Source organism: Neomonachus schauinslandi, chromosome 1 (genome assembly GCF_002201575.2).
Source record: "Neomonachus schauinslandi chromosome 1, ASM220157v2, whole genome shotgun sequence".
In the NCBI taxonomy this organism is placed as follows: Eukaryota; Metazoa; Chordata; class Mammalia; order Carnivora; family Phocidae; genus Neomonachus; species Neomonachus schauinslandi.
In genome coordinates, this window is record NC_058403.1 from 194,081,316 (window position 1) to 194,095,657 (window position 14,342).

Genomic DNA, 14,342 nt, shown 5'->3' on the forward strand with positions numbered 1-14,342 from the left:
AAATCAGGCTTCACACTGGGCTATGCGCCTATTTAAGATTCTTTCTCCCTCTGCCCCTCCTCCCTATAAAATAAAAATAAAATAACTTGGCTGGTTTCTGGAAAGAAAGGTACAAGTTCCTACTCATCATTCTTCATTTCTTCTTCTTTTTTGTTTTTGGTTTTTTTTAGATTTTATTATTTATTTATTTAGAGAGTGCCAGAGTGCAGGAGCAGGGGGAGGGGCAGAGGGAGAGGGAGAAAATCTCAAGCAGACTCCATGCTGAGTGCAGGGCCCGATGTGGGGCTCGATCTCACAACCCCGAGATCATCACCCATGAGATCATGACCTGAGCTAAAAATCAAATGTTGGATGCTTAGCCAACTGAGCCATCCAGGTGCCTCTCGATCTTCATTTCTAAACCAAATTTGATCATTTGGTATCTTTCAGAATAATAGGTGTGTTTTCCCTTTCCTCACATTTTCCTTTTTAGGAACCATTGTTAACACTGAAGAAATTAGTAATTTTCTTTACTTACCTATTTGAGAGAGAGAGCAGTGGGGAGGGGTAGAGGGAGAGCGAGAGAGAGTCTTAAGCAGACTCCACACTGAACACGGAGCCCAACATGGGGCTGGATCCCGTGATCCTAAGACCATGACCTGAGTCGAAACCAAGAGTTGGACAATTAAACCGACTGCACCACCCAGGCGCCCCTGAAGAAATTATTAATCATCAGGACTGCCTGCAACACAGTATTAGTGATCAGATCTTTTTTTTTTTTTTTATGTATTTATTTGACAGAGAGAGACACAGTGAGAGAGGGAACGCAAGCAGGGGGAGTGGAAGAGGGAGAAGCAGGCTTCCCGCGGAGCAGGGAGCCCGATGTGGGGCTCGATCCCAGAACCCTGGGATCATGACCTGAGCCGAAGGCAGATGCTTAACGACTGAGCCACCCGGGCGCCCCAGTGATCAGATCTTTAGGTGTTTGTGCAACTCTTATGTTCCCATTCATAGAGAATTATGTTATATTGTGCAGCTCTTTTGTTAAGTCATTATTATAAATTAGAAAATTTCTAAGTTTCTAAAATACAAAGCATAAAACAAGACATCCTTAGCTAGGTAGCCTCATACCTAAGTGCATAGTTTTTTAAAAACAAAGATGCCGGGGCGCGTGGGTGGCTGTCACTGAGCGTCTGCCTTCGGCTCAGGTCATGATCCCAGGGTCCTGGGATCGAGCCCGCATCGGGTTCCCTGCTCGACGGGAAGCCTGCTTCTCCCTCTCCCACTCCCCCTGCTTGTGTTCCCTCTGTCGCTGTCTCTCTCTGTCAAATAAATAAATCTTAAAAAAAAAAAAACGAAGATGCCTAATAAAATGATAAAAGACATTTGCTTGGAAATACTCTGCAGAGTTAAAATTCATAATACTTAATAAATAATAAATGTTATATGCTAATCAGACCTCAGGTCTGAGGAGGAAATTGTTACCTTAAAATTCCTACTTTTATTTTTCTTGTGTGCATTTTAATTTTCAGCTCGAAGACGCGATGTCCATTTGTCAAAAGAACAGGAGAGCCGCCTCCCCTCTCACTGGCTGAAAAGTAAAGGGGCCCACACCACCATGGCAGATGCCCTCTGGCGCCTTCGGGATTTGATGCTCCGAGACACCCTCAACATTCGCCAAGCGTACAATCTAGAAAACCTTTAATCACATCAATTACGTTTCTTTTATAGAAGCATAAAGAGTTTTGTGGAACAGTAGCCATTTTAGTTACTGGGGGTGGGGGGGAGGAACAAAGGATGGTAATTTTTATTGCATTTTACTGTACATCACAAGGCCATTTTTATATAAGGACACTTTTAATAAGCTATTTCAATTTGTTTTTGTTATATTAAGTTGACTTTATCAAATACACAGAGATTTTTTTGCATATGTTTCCTTCGTTTAAAACCAGTTTCATAATTGGTTGTATATGTAGACTTGGAGTTTTATCTTTTTACTTGTTGCCATGGAACTGAAACCATCAAAGGTTTTGTCTTGGCTTGGGATTTTGGTTTTTGGTTTTGTTTTTTTATAAAAGAACAAACAAAATGAAAAAAATACACACAGACGCGCACGCGCACGAGAGTTTACAGATTAGTTTAAGTTGACAATTAAATGTGAAGTTGGTCCTAGTTTACATCTTACAGAGGGGAGTGCACTGGTGTCTGCATCATGTACCTGAGTATCTTGAGCCACTTCAGCAAAAGCTGTTTTTTACAGGTGAAGTGAAAAGTTGTTACTTCAGGTTACAGGTGTTTGGCAGACCTGGCACATTTGCTCTGTCAACTCAGAGACTTGCTCCAGAAATCTGAAGTCAGTGCTGTGCATCCTTCTGAAGCTGGTGCGTCTCTCAGACACCTGGAGGGAGAGAGCACAGTTTCTTGTGCTGTTAGTCATCTATGGTGTCAGGTATTTCTGCAGAACATGTGCACAACCCTGAATTACCTTTAGTCTTGGCAGGTAAGTTTAAGGGTACTTTCGATCTATTTATATTGAATTCACAATTTATGCCTATACTTGTTGGATGATTTAAAATTTTAAATCTCTTACATTGAAGAAGATTGAAGTTCACCTTGAAGAAAGCATTGAGGTGTGCATAGAGGTGATTTATTTTTTAAACCTAACACCCAACCTAACATAGGGAAGGGAGTGCATAACCAGATATGAGCTGTGTCAGAAGCGTAATTGTAAAAAGGGTAGACTGTCTACATATGCAAGTATGTTTTCGTATCTATTTCCTCACCAGATGTGGCATTTTTTTTTTCCTTCTAAGTCTCAGCATGGTAATTCTCAACCAGAAATTTAAGGCTTTCTAAAATGTTTTTTAAATTTAATTTGTGCTTTTGAATTTCAGGAGAAAGTAATTATAATCTAAGAAAATACTCACTTAAAAAGACCATTATGGATCCCAAACACTTGGGGTTGACCCTTTCTCTTTCATATGAGCCTCGAATGAACATCTGGAGGCAGAGTATGATGCACAGACAGGTAGAAAAGCACCACACCTGGATTCCACTCGGTTTTTGAAACCTGTTTTTTTGTAACAAGATTGTTGCCATTTTGGTGGAGCTTCCCTTGCTGTTTGTAAATTGAGAGAGTGACTCTCAAGGGATACTTTTTTCTTTTAATCTGGTATGAATCAATAGCTGGATATTTAATTGCCATTCTTTCTAAATCATGGGAACAAAAGTGTGTAAAATGGAAACAAGTCTCCTGTATTCTAGATACTTTAAATACAGGAGGCCTTTGTAACTTAATTGCCTATAGTCAACCACTGGATCTCAGTTTGCATCAAGTATTTTAAATAATTCTGAATTTTAAAAAATGTATTGCAGTAGTATGTCATTACCTTATTGTTAAACTGAATCAGATAAAGAAATCTTCAGCTCCTAGTTATTTGGGCCATTGAATCATCATGGACTGTATAATACAATCAGATTATTTTATTTCTAGACATTCTTGAATTACACCAAAGAACCTGAAATCTAATTTTGGTTAAGTTATTTATTTATTTCATGCACCCATTTTATTTCCCTTTTTAAGGTCTGGATGAGGCTTCTTTGGGAAGCTTCTAAAAACTTCTTTGGGCTAGGTGGGGCATTAGAAGCCAGGGCACTCCTCCTCCGGGCTCCTTCCCAGTGTCTAGAGGTGCTGTAGAAACCATAGATCCAGCCAGGGGCTTCCCTAAGGCAGTGCAGAGCCGGGCCAGGGGGCCAGTAGGCAGGCCCTAATTAAGTTTAAAAAAAAAAAAAATCTATGTATTTATTTTAGAATCATGTCTTTCTGTATATTAACTTGGAGAATATCAGTTAATATTTAGGATATAAGATTTGAGGTCAGCCATTTTCCAAAAAAGATAAGCCAAAAAAAATTGTTTTTAATGTCCTGACTTAAGAAAGTACAAGTGAACTATATACATCTTTTTTTTTCCCCCATGAGTTTTAGGAACTAGTGATATGGCTTAGAAAGTTTAATGGCCTAAATGTTTTCAAAATGTAAGTTCATGTGGAAAAGAATTTTATTTGGGAGAAAACCTATAGGTTTAAAATAGTATGTCAGCCAACTGATTTAAAAGGCCTTTGAACTGCTTTGTTTTTGAACCCACCCTTGTCTTCCTATGAGGAAGAACTGAAAGGGGACACTTCTTTGTGTGAAATCTCAAACTGGTGTTGTTGACTTCTGAGCTTGAACATTTTCAGACCTAATTCAAACTTGGTTTATTCTAATTTCTGTATCAAAGGAGGTTTAAGTGGTAACTAGTCTTATAACATGTATGTATCATATGTTTGTTCACTTAAAGCTTTTTAATCCAAATAAAAATGGAGTTTGCAAAGTGATTTGGATTAACCAGGTTTGGTTGTTCTGTTTAAGCTTGTGTCAGATGTTAGGTTCAAGCAGAGTTAATTCCTGCAAGCCTTGATTCTATGCTGACAGGGATATATAGCTGCCAATTTAAAGGAACAAAGCTCCTCAGGTGGAGGCAAAAATCAGTGAGCAGACCCTGGTTCAGGGCTCAGGCTGCGTTAGCACAGGCTGAATGCAGTCACACTGCAGCTGGACATGCCCCACGAGAAGCCTCCCAGGCAGGCAGTCAGGGAATTCCTAACATGTCCTCATCGTGGGCAGAAATACGGTTGAAGTTAAAATTGTAGAGTTACTGATGGTGGAAGGTAAGGAAAGCGTGTCTTGTATCATAAAGCCATGTAAGCCCTTTCAGACAGCGGTCTGTGGCCAGAAGAGACCAGTGGCCCAGGTATGTCTTCAACATGCTTATAAGCTCTTAAAAACATGACCACACTTTTAATAGAAGTGTTGGTAAAATCAACCAACTGTTTTCCTCTAATATCACTTTGCAAATCCCTGTGACTCTGTACCCCTAAGTGTTCGGGGCTGTACTGCCCTCTGTGCTCACGAGCATACTTTGAATAATCACTGATGAATAGTTGAACATTCCCACTGAACACTGTGAGCAAATACTGCTGAGTGTTACTCTGTTCCTTTTTTGTTTGCAAGTGTGCTAGATCAGCTGAATGAAAGTTCAGAACTGAACAAATGAATAGACTTCTATCCCCAGAATAGATGCGGCATTGATATCTTGTGGGTTGCACATAAATGTGACAAGAAATTCCAAATTTAATGCACATGTGTAAAGAGTACGAACTGACACTGTACTGCTTTTCTAGGAGAGAATTGCTTTGAAAAACACCATGGCCCAAATGTGGGGTAACTTGCTGTGAAAAATTCAGACTTAAAAAAGGAGAGGGAGATCAATGTGTTTAAGTTTTAACAGCTGAGATGTAGGCAAGACTTCCAGAATAGAGGGCAACCCTCTTGGGTCCCCTCCCTCCCTGGGAGCTTTGTACTCTCACTTTGCTATCACTCAATAAACCATGCTTTGCTGCAAAAAAAATTAAAAAATAAAAAGACTTCCAGAATAGGACTGTTAGACGGATCAAAATAGTACCCCTCATTTATTGAGAATTTACTGTGTACCTAAGTAACTTTCCCTATCAATTCATTTGATAAAGTGAAGCTCCAAAGCCCACATTCTTTACCCAACACCATAGTGGAAGTAAATTTCAAGCAATAAATGCTAATTCAATTTTTATCATTCTAGAAGTACGGTTTTTAAAATACATGTTATTAAATGTTTTGCCTTGTAGTTTACACTAGGAGGCACTGCAGTTCTGTAATCAGCATATAAGAGCATTGCTCTTTACATTATTAAAGTTCCCTTAATAGTTCCTGTATTTAGTAAGTCAGGTAGAGTCATATTCTGTACTAGGAGGGTTAAAATTTGTTTTGAGGCGAAGTTAAAAAGCTTTCACCTCAGTTAACAAAGGTTAGTTTTTACTCTCTAGCATCCAAACTAATGGCTCTGAAAGTATCTTCAATTTAATGCAGTAATTGCTTTGCCAGTCTCCTTGCCTTGAAGTGAGACATTTCTTCAAAGTTTTGTTGTCCTTCAGTAAATGAGCACTCTGATACATATTTTTTTAAAAAAAGAAGAAAACTCTTAAGGAAGGTTAAACATGAATTTGTAGCTGGTGATTCTCTCTGGGGTGCAGACAGGAAGGTGGGCCAGGGAGGGACCCACAGCAGACACAGAAGTTAGCTGACGGTTTTATTAGTATTTACAACTTTCCTTTGAAAAAGGTGTGTAAGTTACATAGTCTCTGTATATAATATCAATACTAAACTAAAACTGGGGTGGGGGAAACATGGAATAAGGCTATATAACTGGGAGAATCCTACCACAATTTAATTCCTTATGCTGCAGTCTAACCACTAAAATGCCTATGAGGTTAGGTTCACCAGGAACTCTCTAGTTCACACAAGTGCACAGGAAAACCTCCTTCCTCTCCCTGGTCTTCACACTCAAGCCATCTCTGAGCAATGACTCTCAGCTGGTGCAGGTAGCACTTGAAGGAGATCTGAGTAGTCAGTGGCTCGCTATTTATACTGAATTGGTTCTAAGATCAGTGAACTAGCTTAAATTAGAAAAAACCCTAGAAAAACTTGGAACATATGTTTGTGGCAGAGATCTTTTAACTTGAGAATACCCTGTGGCCTTAAGCATCTGCTTCTGTATATTCATGAGCAATTGTTAGAAAGCGTTTTGAAACTTAGCCTTAATAGAGAGATGTTCTTGATTAAATAGATGTTGGATGTAGTTACCAAGCATGGATTAAAAGAAAAAAAATGGATAAAGCCTTTGTTTTTTCTATCAGCTGACCCAAACTTATTGTGGGTCAAATTACAAAATCTCTCTGAACCTCTTAGCTGAAGTCTGTGGTTGTTTTATGGTTTTGCTTTTCAGTGTGAAGGTTCGTTTTCTTAGGGAAGAAGCAGTGTCTTTATCTTTAGCAGCTGGATGAAAGCACATCTTCATCACAGACGGGTGTGAAGCCTGTCCCCTCTGGAGTCCTCGTGGAGGTCCAGCCCTTGTATGTTAGTAGGGACAGGCAAAGGAAGGGGTTATTTCTGTTCACAAGAGCACCTCACTGGGGTAACGTGTGGTCAGGCATTCCCACCACCCTCGCAAAATGGTGACAGACTGGTAGCTGGCAGAAATGTAATCTGCATAATTATCCTGGTTTAAATAATCTTGTAATAGAGATCTTACTTTTACGTCCATGATTAAATCTGAATTCTGAGAAAAGGAAATTAAGGTTATCAATTTGTTGCCTGAAACAAGACTTCACAAACAATTCAGACTGTACTAAAAAAGCATCCTGCTTGATCCTTGAATTGTTTAAGAAATATTTCATGGAATAGATTCAGTGGGCAGGTGTTTCAGGAGGAAATAGTTTTTCTGTAAGTGCTGTCCAACAGTGACTTGGGAAGTATTGAAGCAGACAGGAAAACTATAAAAATTCTTTGTAAAGGCAGTTCGGAATAAGAACAAGAGATCTGAAAAGTACATTTTCAAAGGAGTTGAAATCAGTAGTGAAATTTCATATTCACTTTATTGACGGCTGAAGTTCAGTCTCTGATGCATTTTCCAGCCTTCTCTGATACTGTCGTTCTGAGGCTTTTCTACGGTAGACATCATCTGTGTCAAATAAAAATTTTACTTAGACTTTGAAGAAACAGGAATTAAAGGTACTCAGATCGGACTAATTTAACCAACAGTCTAGGTCTGTCAGCTATTTCTGAATCTCATTTTTAACAACGCCAAAATAAACTTCATTTAAAACAAAACTTGGGGGTGCCTGGGTGGCTCAGTCGTTAAGCATCTGCCTTCAGCTCAGGTCATGATCCCGGAGTCCTGGGATCGAGCCCCGCATCGGGCTCCCTGCTCACCGGGGAGCCTGCTTCTCCCTCTCCCACTCCGCCTGCTTGTGTTCCCTCTCTTCTGTCTCTCTCTCTGTCAAATAAATAAATATTTTAAAAAATAAAAAAAAAATAAAACAAAACTTGGGGGCGCCTGGGTGGCTCAGTTGGTTAAGCGGCTGCCTTTGGCTCAGGTCATGATCCCAGGGTACTGGGATGGAGTCCCACATCCTGCTCCTTGCTCAGTGGGGAGCCTGCTTCTCCCTCTGCCTGCCGCTCCCCCTGCTTGTGCTCTCTCTCTCTCTGACAAATAAAATCTTTAAAAATAACGAGTTAAATGAGGACTATGATAATGCAGTTCTGGACTTCAATAGCATGGTAAGAGTCCGTATCTTCAAAGATAGGATCATGTCCTAGCACACCTCTTAGCAATGTTTTAAGACTTTCCTTACTTCCTTCCCTGCCCCCCCCCATGTCTATTTTCTCTGAAATCATCTTTTTTTTTTTTAAGATTTTTTAATTTATTCATTCCAGACACAGATACAGAGAGAGCGAGCGAGAACATGAGGAGGGGGAGAAGCAGAGGGAGGGGGAGAAGGAGACTCCCCGCCGAGCAGGGAGCCCGATGCGGGGCTCGATCCCAGGACCTTGGGATCATGACCTGAGCCGAAGGCAGACGCTTAACCATCTGAGCCACCCAGGTGCCCCGCTCTGAAATGATCCTTAAGTGAAGTGCCTCAAAGGCACTTTTTGCCCTTAGGCTCTCTGCAGCTCCCTCACCCACACCCAGGAACTCCGAGTGGGGAGGTGAGGTCAGTTGCCTTGGTCTCTGCTGCTGTTTTTCCACACCGCTGATTCTGCACCCTCTTCCTGTGCGACATTTGCCATTTGCCACAGTCTTCTCTGCATGGGCACCTGCTCTCTATTCCCCTTCAATCACTGAAAACACGGGCATCTAGCTCAGGCTCCTTGACCTGTCCTATACCATCTTCCCAGGCAACATCACCTACCATACGGATGAAGCGCTAGCCCCCTTCACCTCCTTGACTTCTCCAGCCAACATCTGCCATCTACTTGCAGTGCTCTCTGAAGTAATAAATTCATCCTGCTCTGACCACAACCTCTACTACCTTTCTAGTCATTCTGTCCTTGGACCTCTGCTAACTTCTTCCTCAGGCACTTGGCCCCTGAATACCGCCTCAGCCCCATCTTGTTCTGTCTTCCTGCTCAAACCAGCTGCAATTCCCTCCTATCAACATCAACTTCTTGACACACCTTCAAAACCCCAACTACAGATTCATCCAACTGCCCTCCTCCATCCCTCCACTCTGCACTGTGGGGCCAACTGATGCATTTAACTGGGCCCACTGTGATGCCTAACAATCCTGTTTCCTCAGTCATAACCCTGATCCTTCTTCACTTACCCCCAGATGGCCATGAACTTTGGTCACACAGATCAGTCATCAACAAAGGACTATTCCAGCTAACTTCCAAGGGCTACTCCTATGGCCCTGCTCTCCTACCCAACCTCTCCTACCTTCCAAAGAACTAGTTATCTGCGGCTTCTCTCCACTACCTTTTTCTGACCAGCATCTTTGTATCTTCAAGTCTCTTTGGTGGGGAGGAGGGCTGACCTCCCATTCGCATAGTCAGACTTCCTGGACCTCCCGTCTTCTGTGATAAACCCTCCTGGTTTCCCTCCTTGCCTCTCTAGTCACTCCCAATCACCCTTAAAATGCTGGGATTTGACACTGACTTTTATCACAATCTGCTTTCAAGTGACCCACAAACCCAGATCCATGGCCCAGATCTGCCCCCTGAGCTTCAGATCTGTATAACCATCTCTGCCTTAGCATGTCCAAAACAGAGTCCAGACTATCCTGCCAGTGTCCCCCTAACTGTCCTACCAGAAGCCTCCACTCCTCATCTCCTGAGGAGTCAGTACCTCCTCAGGTACCACTGACAGGTGGTACCTGTCAGTACCACCTCCCAGGTGTCTCTCAACTCCAGTCACCTCTTGGCATCCCGTCTGTCCCCATCCAACCAGGCTACCGTCTCAGACCTGAACAACCACAAAGCCTAAGTATTCTTGCCTCCTCTCCACAAGAAGCCATTCTCCTCATGTGTTAATCCACTGCCAATTAAAACCCTTCAATCCTTTGGGTACATTCTTGGTTCTCCAGTCCTGTGGCCCTGCCCAGGCACATTTCTAACCACTTCATCCCTCACTCTGCTCACCTGCAGTCCCTCCAACACAGTAAACATCCACACCATAGCCCCATGTCTGCTTTTACCACCAGCATGAGACACTTTCAACTCAGCACTAACATTCCCCTCATCGGACTGACCTACTCAATCTTCAGGTCCCACCTGACATGGTAACTCCTGGATGCCTTCCCTGTACCATCTGATCCAACTGAGGTACCCCCACCCAAGACTACCATTGCCCCCCACACACACACGCACACACAGACACACTTCTCTTCACAGCACTGATCACACTTAATAGTAACTGTCTTTATGTTGGGTCTCTGCCATTAGAGCTCTTTTGGAGTGGGGGACTCTCTGCCTTGTTCATTATATACTCTCATGGGTGCTCATTAAATACTGATGAATGGATAAACAAAAGGACTAAATATCTTTGGAAAACACTAATGTAAAAATGTTTTTAAAATAAAGGTGGGTGGGGGGCGCCTGGGTGGCTCAGTCAGTTAAGCGTCTTCAGCTCAGGTCATGATCCCAGAGTCCTGGGATCGAGCCCCGCATTGGGTTCCCTGTTCGGTGGGGAGCCTGCTTCTCCCTCTGCCTTTCCCTCTTCTTGTGTTCCCTCTCTCAAATAAATAAAATCTTAAAAAAACAAAATAAGGGTTGGCAGGCGCCTGGCTGGCTCAGTCAGTGGAGCATGCAACTCTTGATCACAGGGTTGTGGGTTTGAGCCCCATGATGAGTGTAGAGATTATTTAAAAATAAAGTCTTTTTAAAAAATTTTTTTAAATAAGGGTTGGCAATTCACAAGTAATACATGTTTCTAGAGAGAGAGAAAGCAGAAAGGACGTAGGGGGTGGGAAAGTCTTTCCAGAAGGGGAACTGGCCTTTCCAGAGCTAGTGCTCCACAAAGCAGGGCCAGGCATTCTTTCCAGGGCTGGGCCCTGGTGCGGGGGGCTTTGCCCGGCAAAGACAGTGGTAATTAGGCCAGGCAGACCGGCTCCTTCCGGGGTTTGGACTGAAGAATCCAGAAGAGGGCTGGCCAATTAGCAGGAGTTTCCGTGAATCTTCAGGATCCCACTCCCTGAATCTTCAGGATCCACTCCCACAGCTCACGGTGCTGTGAGCAAGCCTGTTCCTTAGGACCAAACGTCACCCGCCCGCAGAGAAGAGGGGCAGGCTTGCGAGGAGAGCGGCCAGCGTGGAGTCACGTGCTCCCCTGAGAGTGCAGGGAAGACCTCAAGGTTGGACGCCAATGTGCCTTTGTCGCCCCGCTTACAAGAGGGCCGGGCCGCGAACGGAACCGTACTTGCCCTTCTGACCACGGTAAAGGCAGCTCAGCGCTCTGAGTGAAATGAGCGGTCTGCAACCTAAGACTGTCCCCCCAGAAAAACGGGTTCCTAGCCGCCTCCTGCCTTCCTGAAATGAGACGGACGCTGCTGCACCCCCACTTACAGAAGGTCTCCTGGCCCACACGCAGTTTAATCATGATCCACTCCATCGTTCCTCCCAGGACAAAAAAAAAGGGCAGGAACCTGTAGACGCCGAATCGCTGCTTCCCGGGCACCCGCTGCAGGATCCGCTTCACCTGGGCCCTGGAAAACATGCCCAACTCAGGTCGTGGAGAGGGGTACGGCGGAACCGGGAGCGACGGGAGCTGTCCCAGCCCCCGGACTGGAGCGCCCAGCTACAGACGAGTCCGAAGGCCTAGTAGCCGTGCTGCCCCGGCCCTGCTGTAGCCAGGCGGGTGCGGAGCTGAAGGAGCCGAGCGCGGAGCCCCCGACCCAGAACCTGAGCGACTCCACCAATCAGAGTGCCGTGGGGCGCGCGGATCCGCCAATCCGAATGTGGCGGAGCGCGCGTGCTCCGTGAGGTCGAGCCCGGCCGGAGGGAGCAGGCGCAGGCGCAGGCGCCTCGGCTCTGAAGGCGGGGCGGCGCGAGAGGGCGGGGCCTCGCACGTGGCGTCGACCCGGCCCCGCCCCGGCCTCCTCTTTGCAAGCCAGCGCTTGGAACTGGCGGCGGCACCCCCTACTCTGCGACCGCCATCTTTTTTCTTAAAAGTCCTGCTAGAAGTGATGATCCTCTCTGATGGACTAAAGGTGTACCGCACTTTAAAATGCAATTATGCAATGCTTTGCATTTATTTCGGGGTCGTGACTGATGACTAGAATTCTAAAAATAACAATTTGATATGCATTCTTGAAAGCTGAACTTTATCACAACAAAAGTCCAAGCAATCGCCTTGTGACAAACCACCCTGATATTAATAAAAGCTATCCTGTATGGGGCACTTACCGTTATGCAGGTTATACCGTTACTTTTAGGTCCTTTTTATGCATCACCTCCTTATTCACAATAATCACAGAAGAGCAGAGCGGCTCAAGAGCATGGGCTTTGTCAAACCACAAAATGGGGGCCTTTCTTTGATGCTGTGAGGATTTAGAGGGAATACAAATAAAGCACTTAACACAATGCTCGGAGTATAGTAACTGATCAATTACCATTAGCTAAAATGGGATGATGATGGTGGTGATGGTGATTTATTGGGAGCCAGCTCTTTACATGTATTCTAGAACCTAGGGACACTCCCCTCTATTTACATCATCCCCTTTCATGGATGGGAAACTGAGAAGTTAAGATTGATTTTACCTTACGCAGGTGACCCCTTTTAACTCGGAGAAGGACGACCGGGCCGTGCGCTGCAGAGTGGTGGGCCCGGAATCACTGCACCTGCCTGGTTCTGACCTCAGCAAGTTCCTGTGCTTGCTGTAAAGGACTGTCACTCATTACCTAAGGCTAAAAAAACAACGGGGCCTATCTTTGAGAAAGGAGACAACTATTACACAATCTAGGAACATCAAACGAAAACTTAAAGTCAATAAAAAAGTTTGGTGATGTGAACACAAAATATACAAAAATAGGCTAGAGAAGAGAAAGAGAGCAAGCATTGTCCCTGGCAAGGGTCACAGAGTCGAGCTGAGAGCAGCAGGCCCAGAGCTGCTTCCTGGATCACCCACCTTCTCCTGGGGCCTACCCTACCCAGCTCCGTGCACACTGGCTTGGAGCTCACTCCAGTTTCTCTTGGTGGCTCTGGGAGCCTTTCACCGCGGGGTACCCATCTCCCGCCCTGAGGAGGCTTACTTGTAGACAGGTCTCCAACGCCCTCCTAGCTCAGTTTTGGGCTCCCATGGGCCTACCCTCCCGCCTCTATCCCGCCCCAGCTCCTGGCCCAGGATCTGGCCCACCGTATGTAGGTTCTCAGCCAAGGTGCAGTGGATATTCAAATGGAGGAGCACCCCAAGGAAACAGTGTCCAGCTGGCCAGCTCCCACCGACAGGGCACACCGGTGCTAAATTGGCCTCCTCAGAGCCTAGCGCACGGCCTGGTACGCATGCGGACTCAGGAAACAGATCTGCGTAGAAGAAACACAGGTGGCGAGTGGTTGCAAGCAGGAATGCAGAATTTCGATGGAAAGTCTGGAGACATTGCCAGAAGAGACCACGGCATCTCAAGGGGGACCCTGTGCGGGAAAACGGAGAGTGGGGTCGGTGAGGCCATTTGCTGAGGTCAGAACCAGGCAGGTGCCATGATTCCGGGCCCACCACTCTGCAGCGCACCGCCCGGTCGTCCTTCTCCGAGTTAAAAGGGGTCACCTGCGTAAGGTACAGGGAGGGGGGCAAGGAAGGGCTGCTTCAGCGGGCGTCGGCGGCGCTGCGGGTCCCGGGGTCTCACCGGCGTGGGGCTGGCACCGGGCGGCGCGAGGTAGGGGCTCTTTATTCGCTAGAGTGAAACGGGCCGGCCTCTGGTCTGCGGGGAACAGGACCCCCGGCGCAGGACTGGCGGGGAGCGGCGGCGGAGCTGAGGTCAGGAGGACGGGGCGGGGGCGGGGGGGCCGGGTGGGTAAGGGGCAGGAGGACCCGGGAGCGGAGGGGGAGACAGAGGACCGGGGCGCCCGCCGCGCTCCGGCCCTCCCCTCCCCGCGCCCCGGCCGTCCATAGCCTCAAGGAGACGGCCGTTCTTAGGCCCTCCGACCTCCCGGGAGCGGGGCCGAAGGAGCGGCCATCGCCGCCGCGGCGACCGAAGGGGGGCGCAGAGTCCTTCTCGGCCTCGCGGAGACGGGGAGGGGGCCCGGGAGTCCGCCCCGCCCCGCCCCGTCCCGGGACCTCCCGGCCCCCCCCTCCGCCCCGGGCTGCCGGGCGCGCCCATTGGCCGGCCGGACTCGGCGCGCCGTGCCCATTGGCCGGCCGCCGTGAGGAGCACGCGGCCACCGTGGCGGGCGCGCAGTCGGAGGGCGGCGGACTGGCCGACGGGCAGAGGGCTGCGCGGGCGGCGCGCGGCGGGC

General features: G+C 46.5%; 2 protein-coding genes across 12 annotated transcripts in view; one reads left to right on the forward strand and one right to left on the reverse strand.

Moving 5' to 3' along the window:
* PBRM1 (polybromo 1) overlaps nucleotides 1-4,987 on the forward strand; it is a 114,128-nt gene extending 109,141 nt beyond the window's left edge. For all 11 annotated transcript variants that reach the window (XM_044921445.1, XM_044921477.1, XM_044921469.1 and 8 more), the window contains one exon: nucleotides 1,512-4,987. In XM_044921445.1, coding sequence (XP_044777380.1) covers nucleotides 1,512-1,684 — 173 coding nt within the window. In that variant the 3' untranslated portion in view covers nucleotides 1,685-4,987. The remainder of the gene's footprint in view (nucleotides 1-1,511) is intronic.
* Nucleotides 4,988-6,238: 1,251 nt separating this feature from the next.
* Nucleotides 6,239-11,836, reverse strand: SMIM4 (small integral membrane protein 4). Its single transcript, XM_021695176.2, has 2 exons — nucleotides 11,456-11,836; nucleotides 6,239-7,574 (listed from the first exon to the last, which is right to left on the reverse strand). Exons 1-2 carry the CDS (start codon nucleotides 11,604-11,606, stop codon nucleotides 7,483-7,485), a joined length of 243 nt encoding a protein of 80 aa, XP_021550851.1. The 5' UTR covers nucleotides 11,607-11,836; the 3' UTR covers nucleotides 6,239-7,482.
* Nucleotides 11,837-14,342: the final 2,506 nt, after the last annotated feature.

What these genes read in the sequence shown, in the direction of transcription:
- SMIM4 (XM_021695176.2), bottom strand. Translation starts at nt 11,606, where the DNA reads ATGTTTTCCAGGGCCCAGGTGAAGCGGATCCTGCAGCGGGTGCCCGGG. An exon ending in TGTGGGCCAGGAGACCTTCT is followed by an intron (nt 7,575 to 11,455) that starts GTAAGTGGGGGT and finishes TATTTGACACAG; the next exon opens with ATGATGTCTACCGTAGAAAA.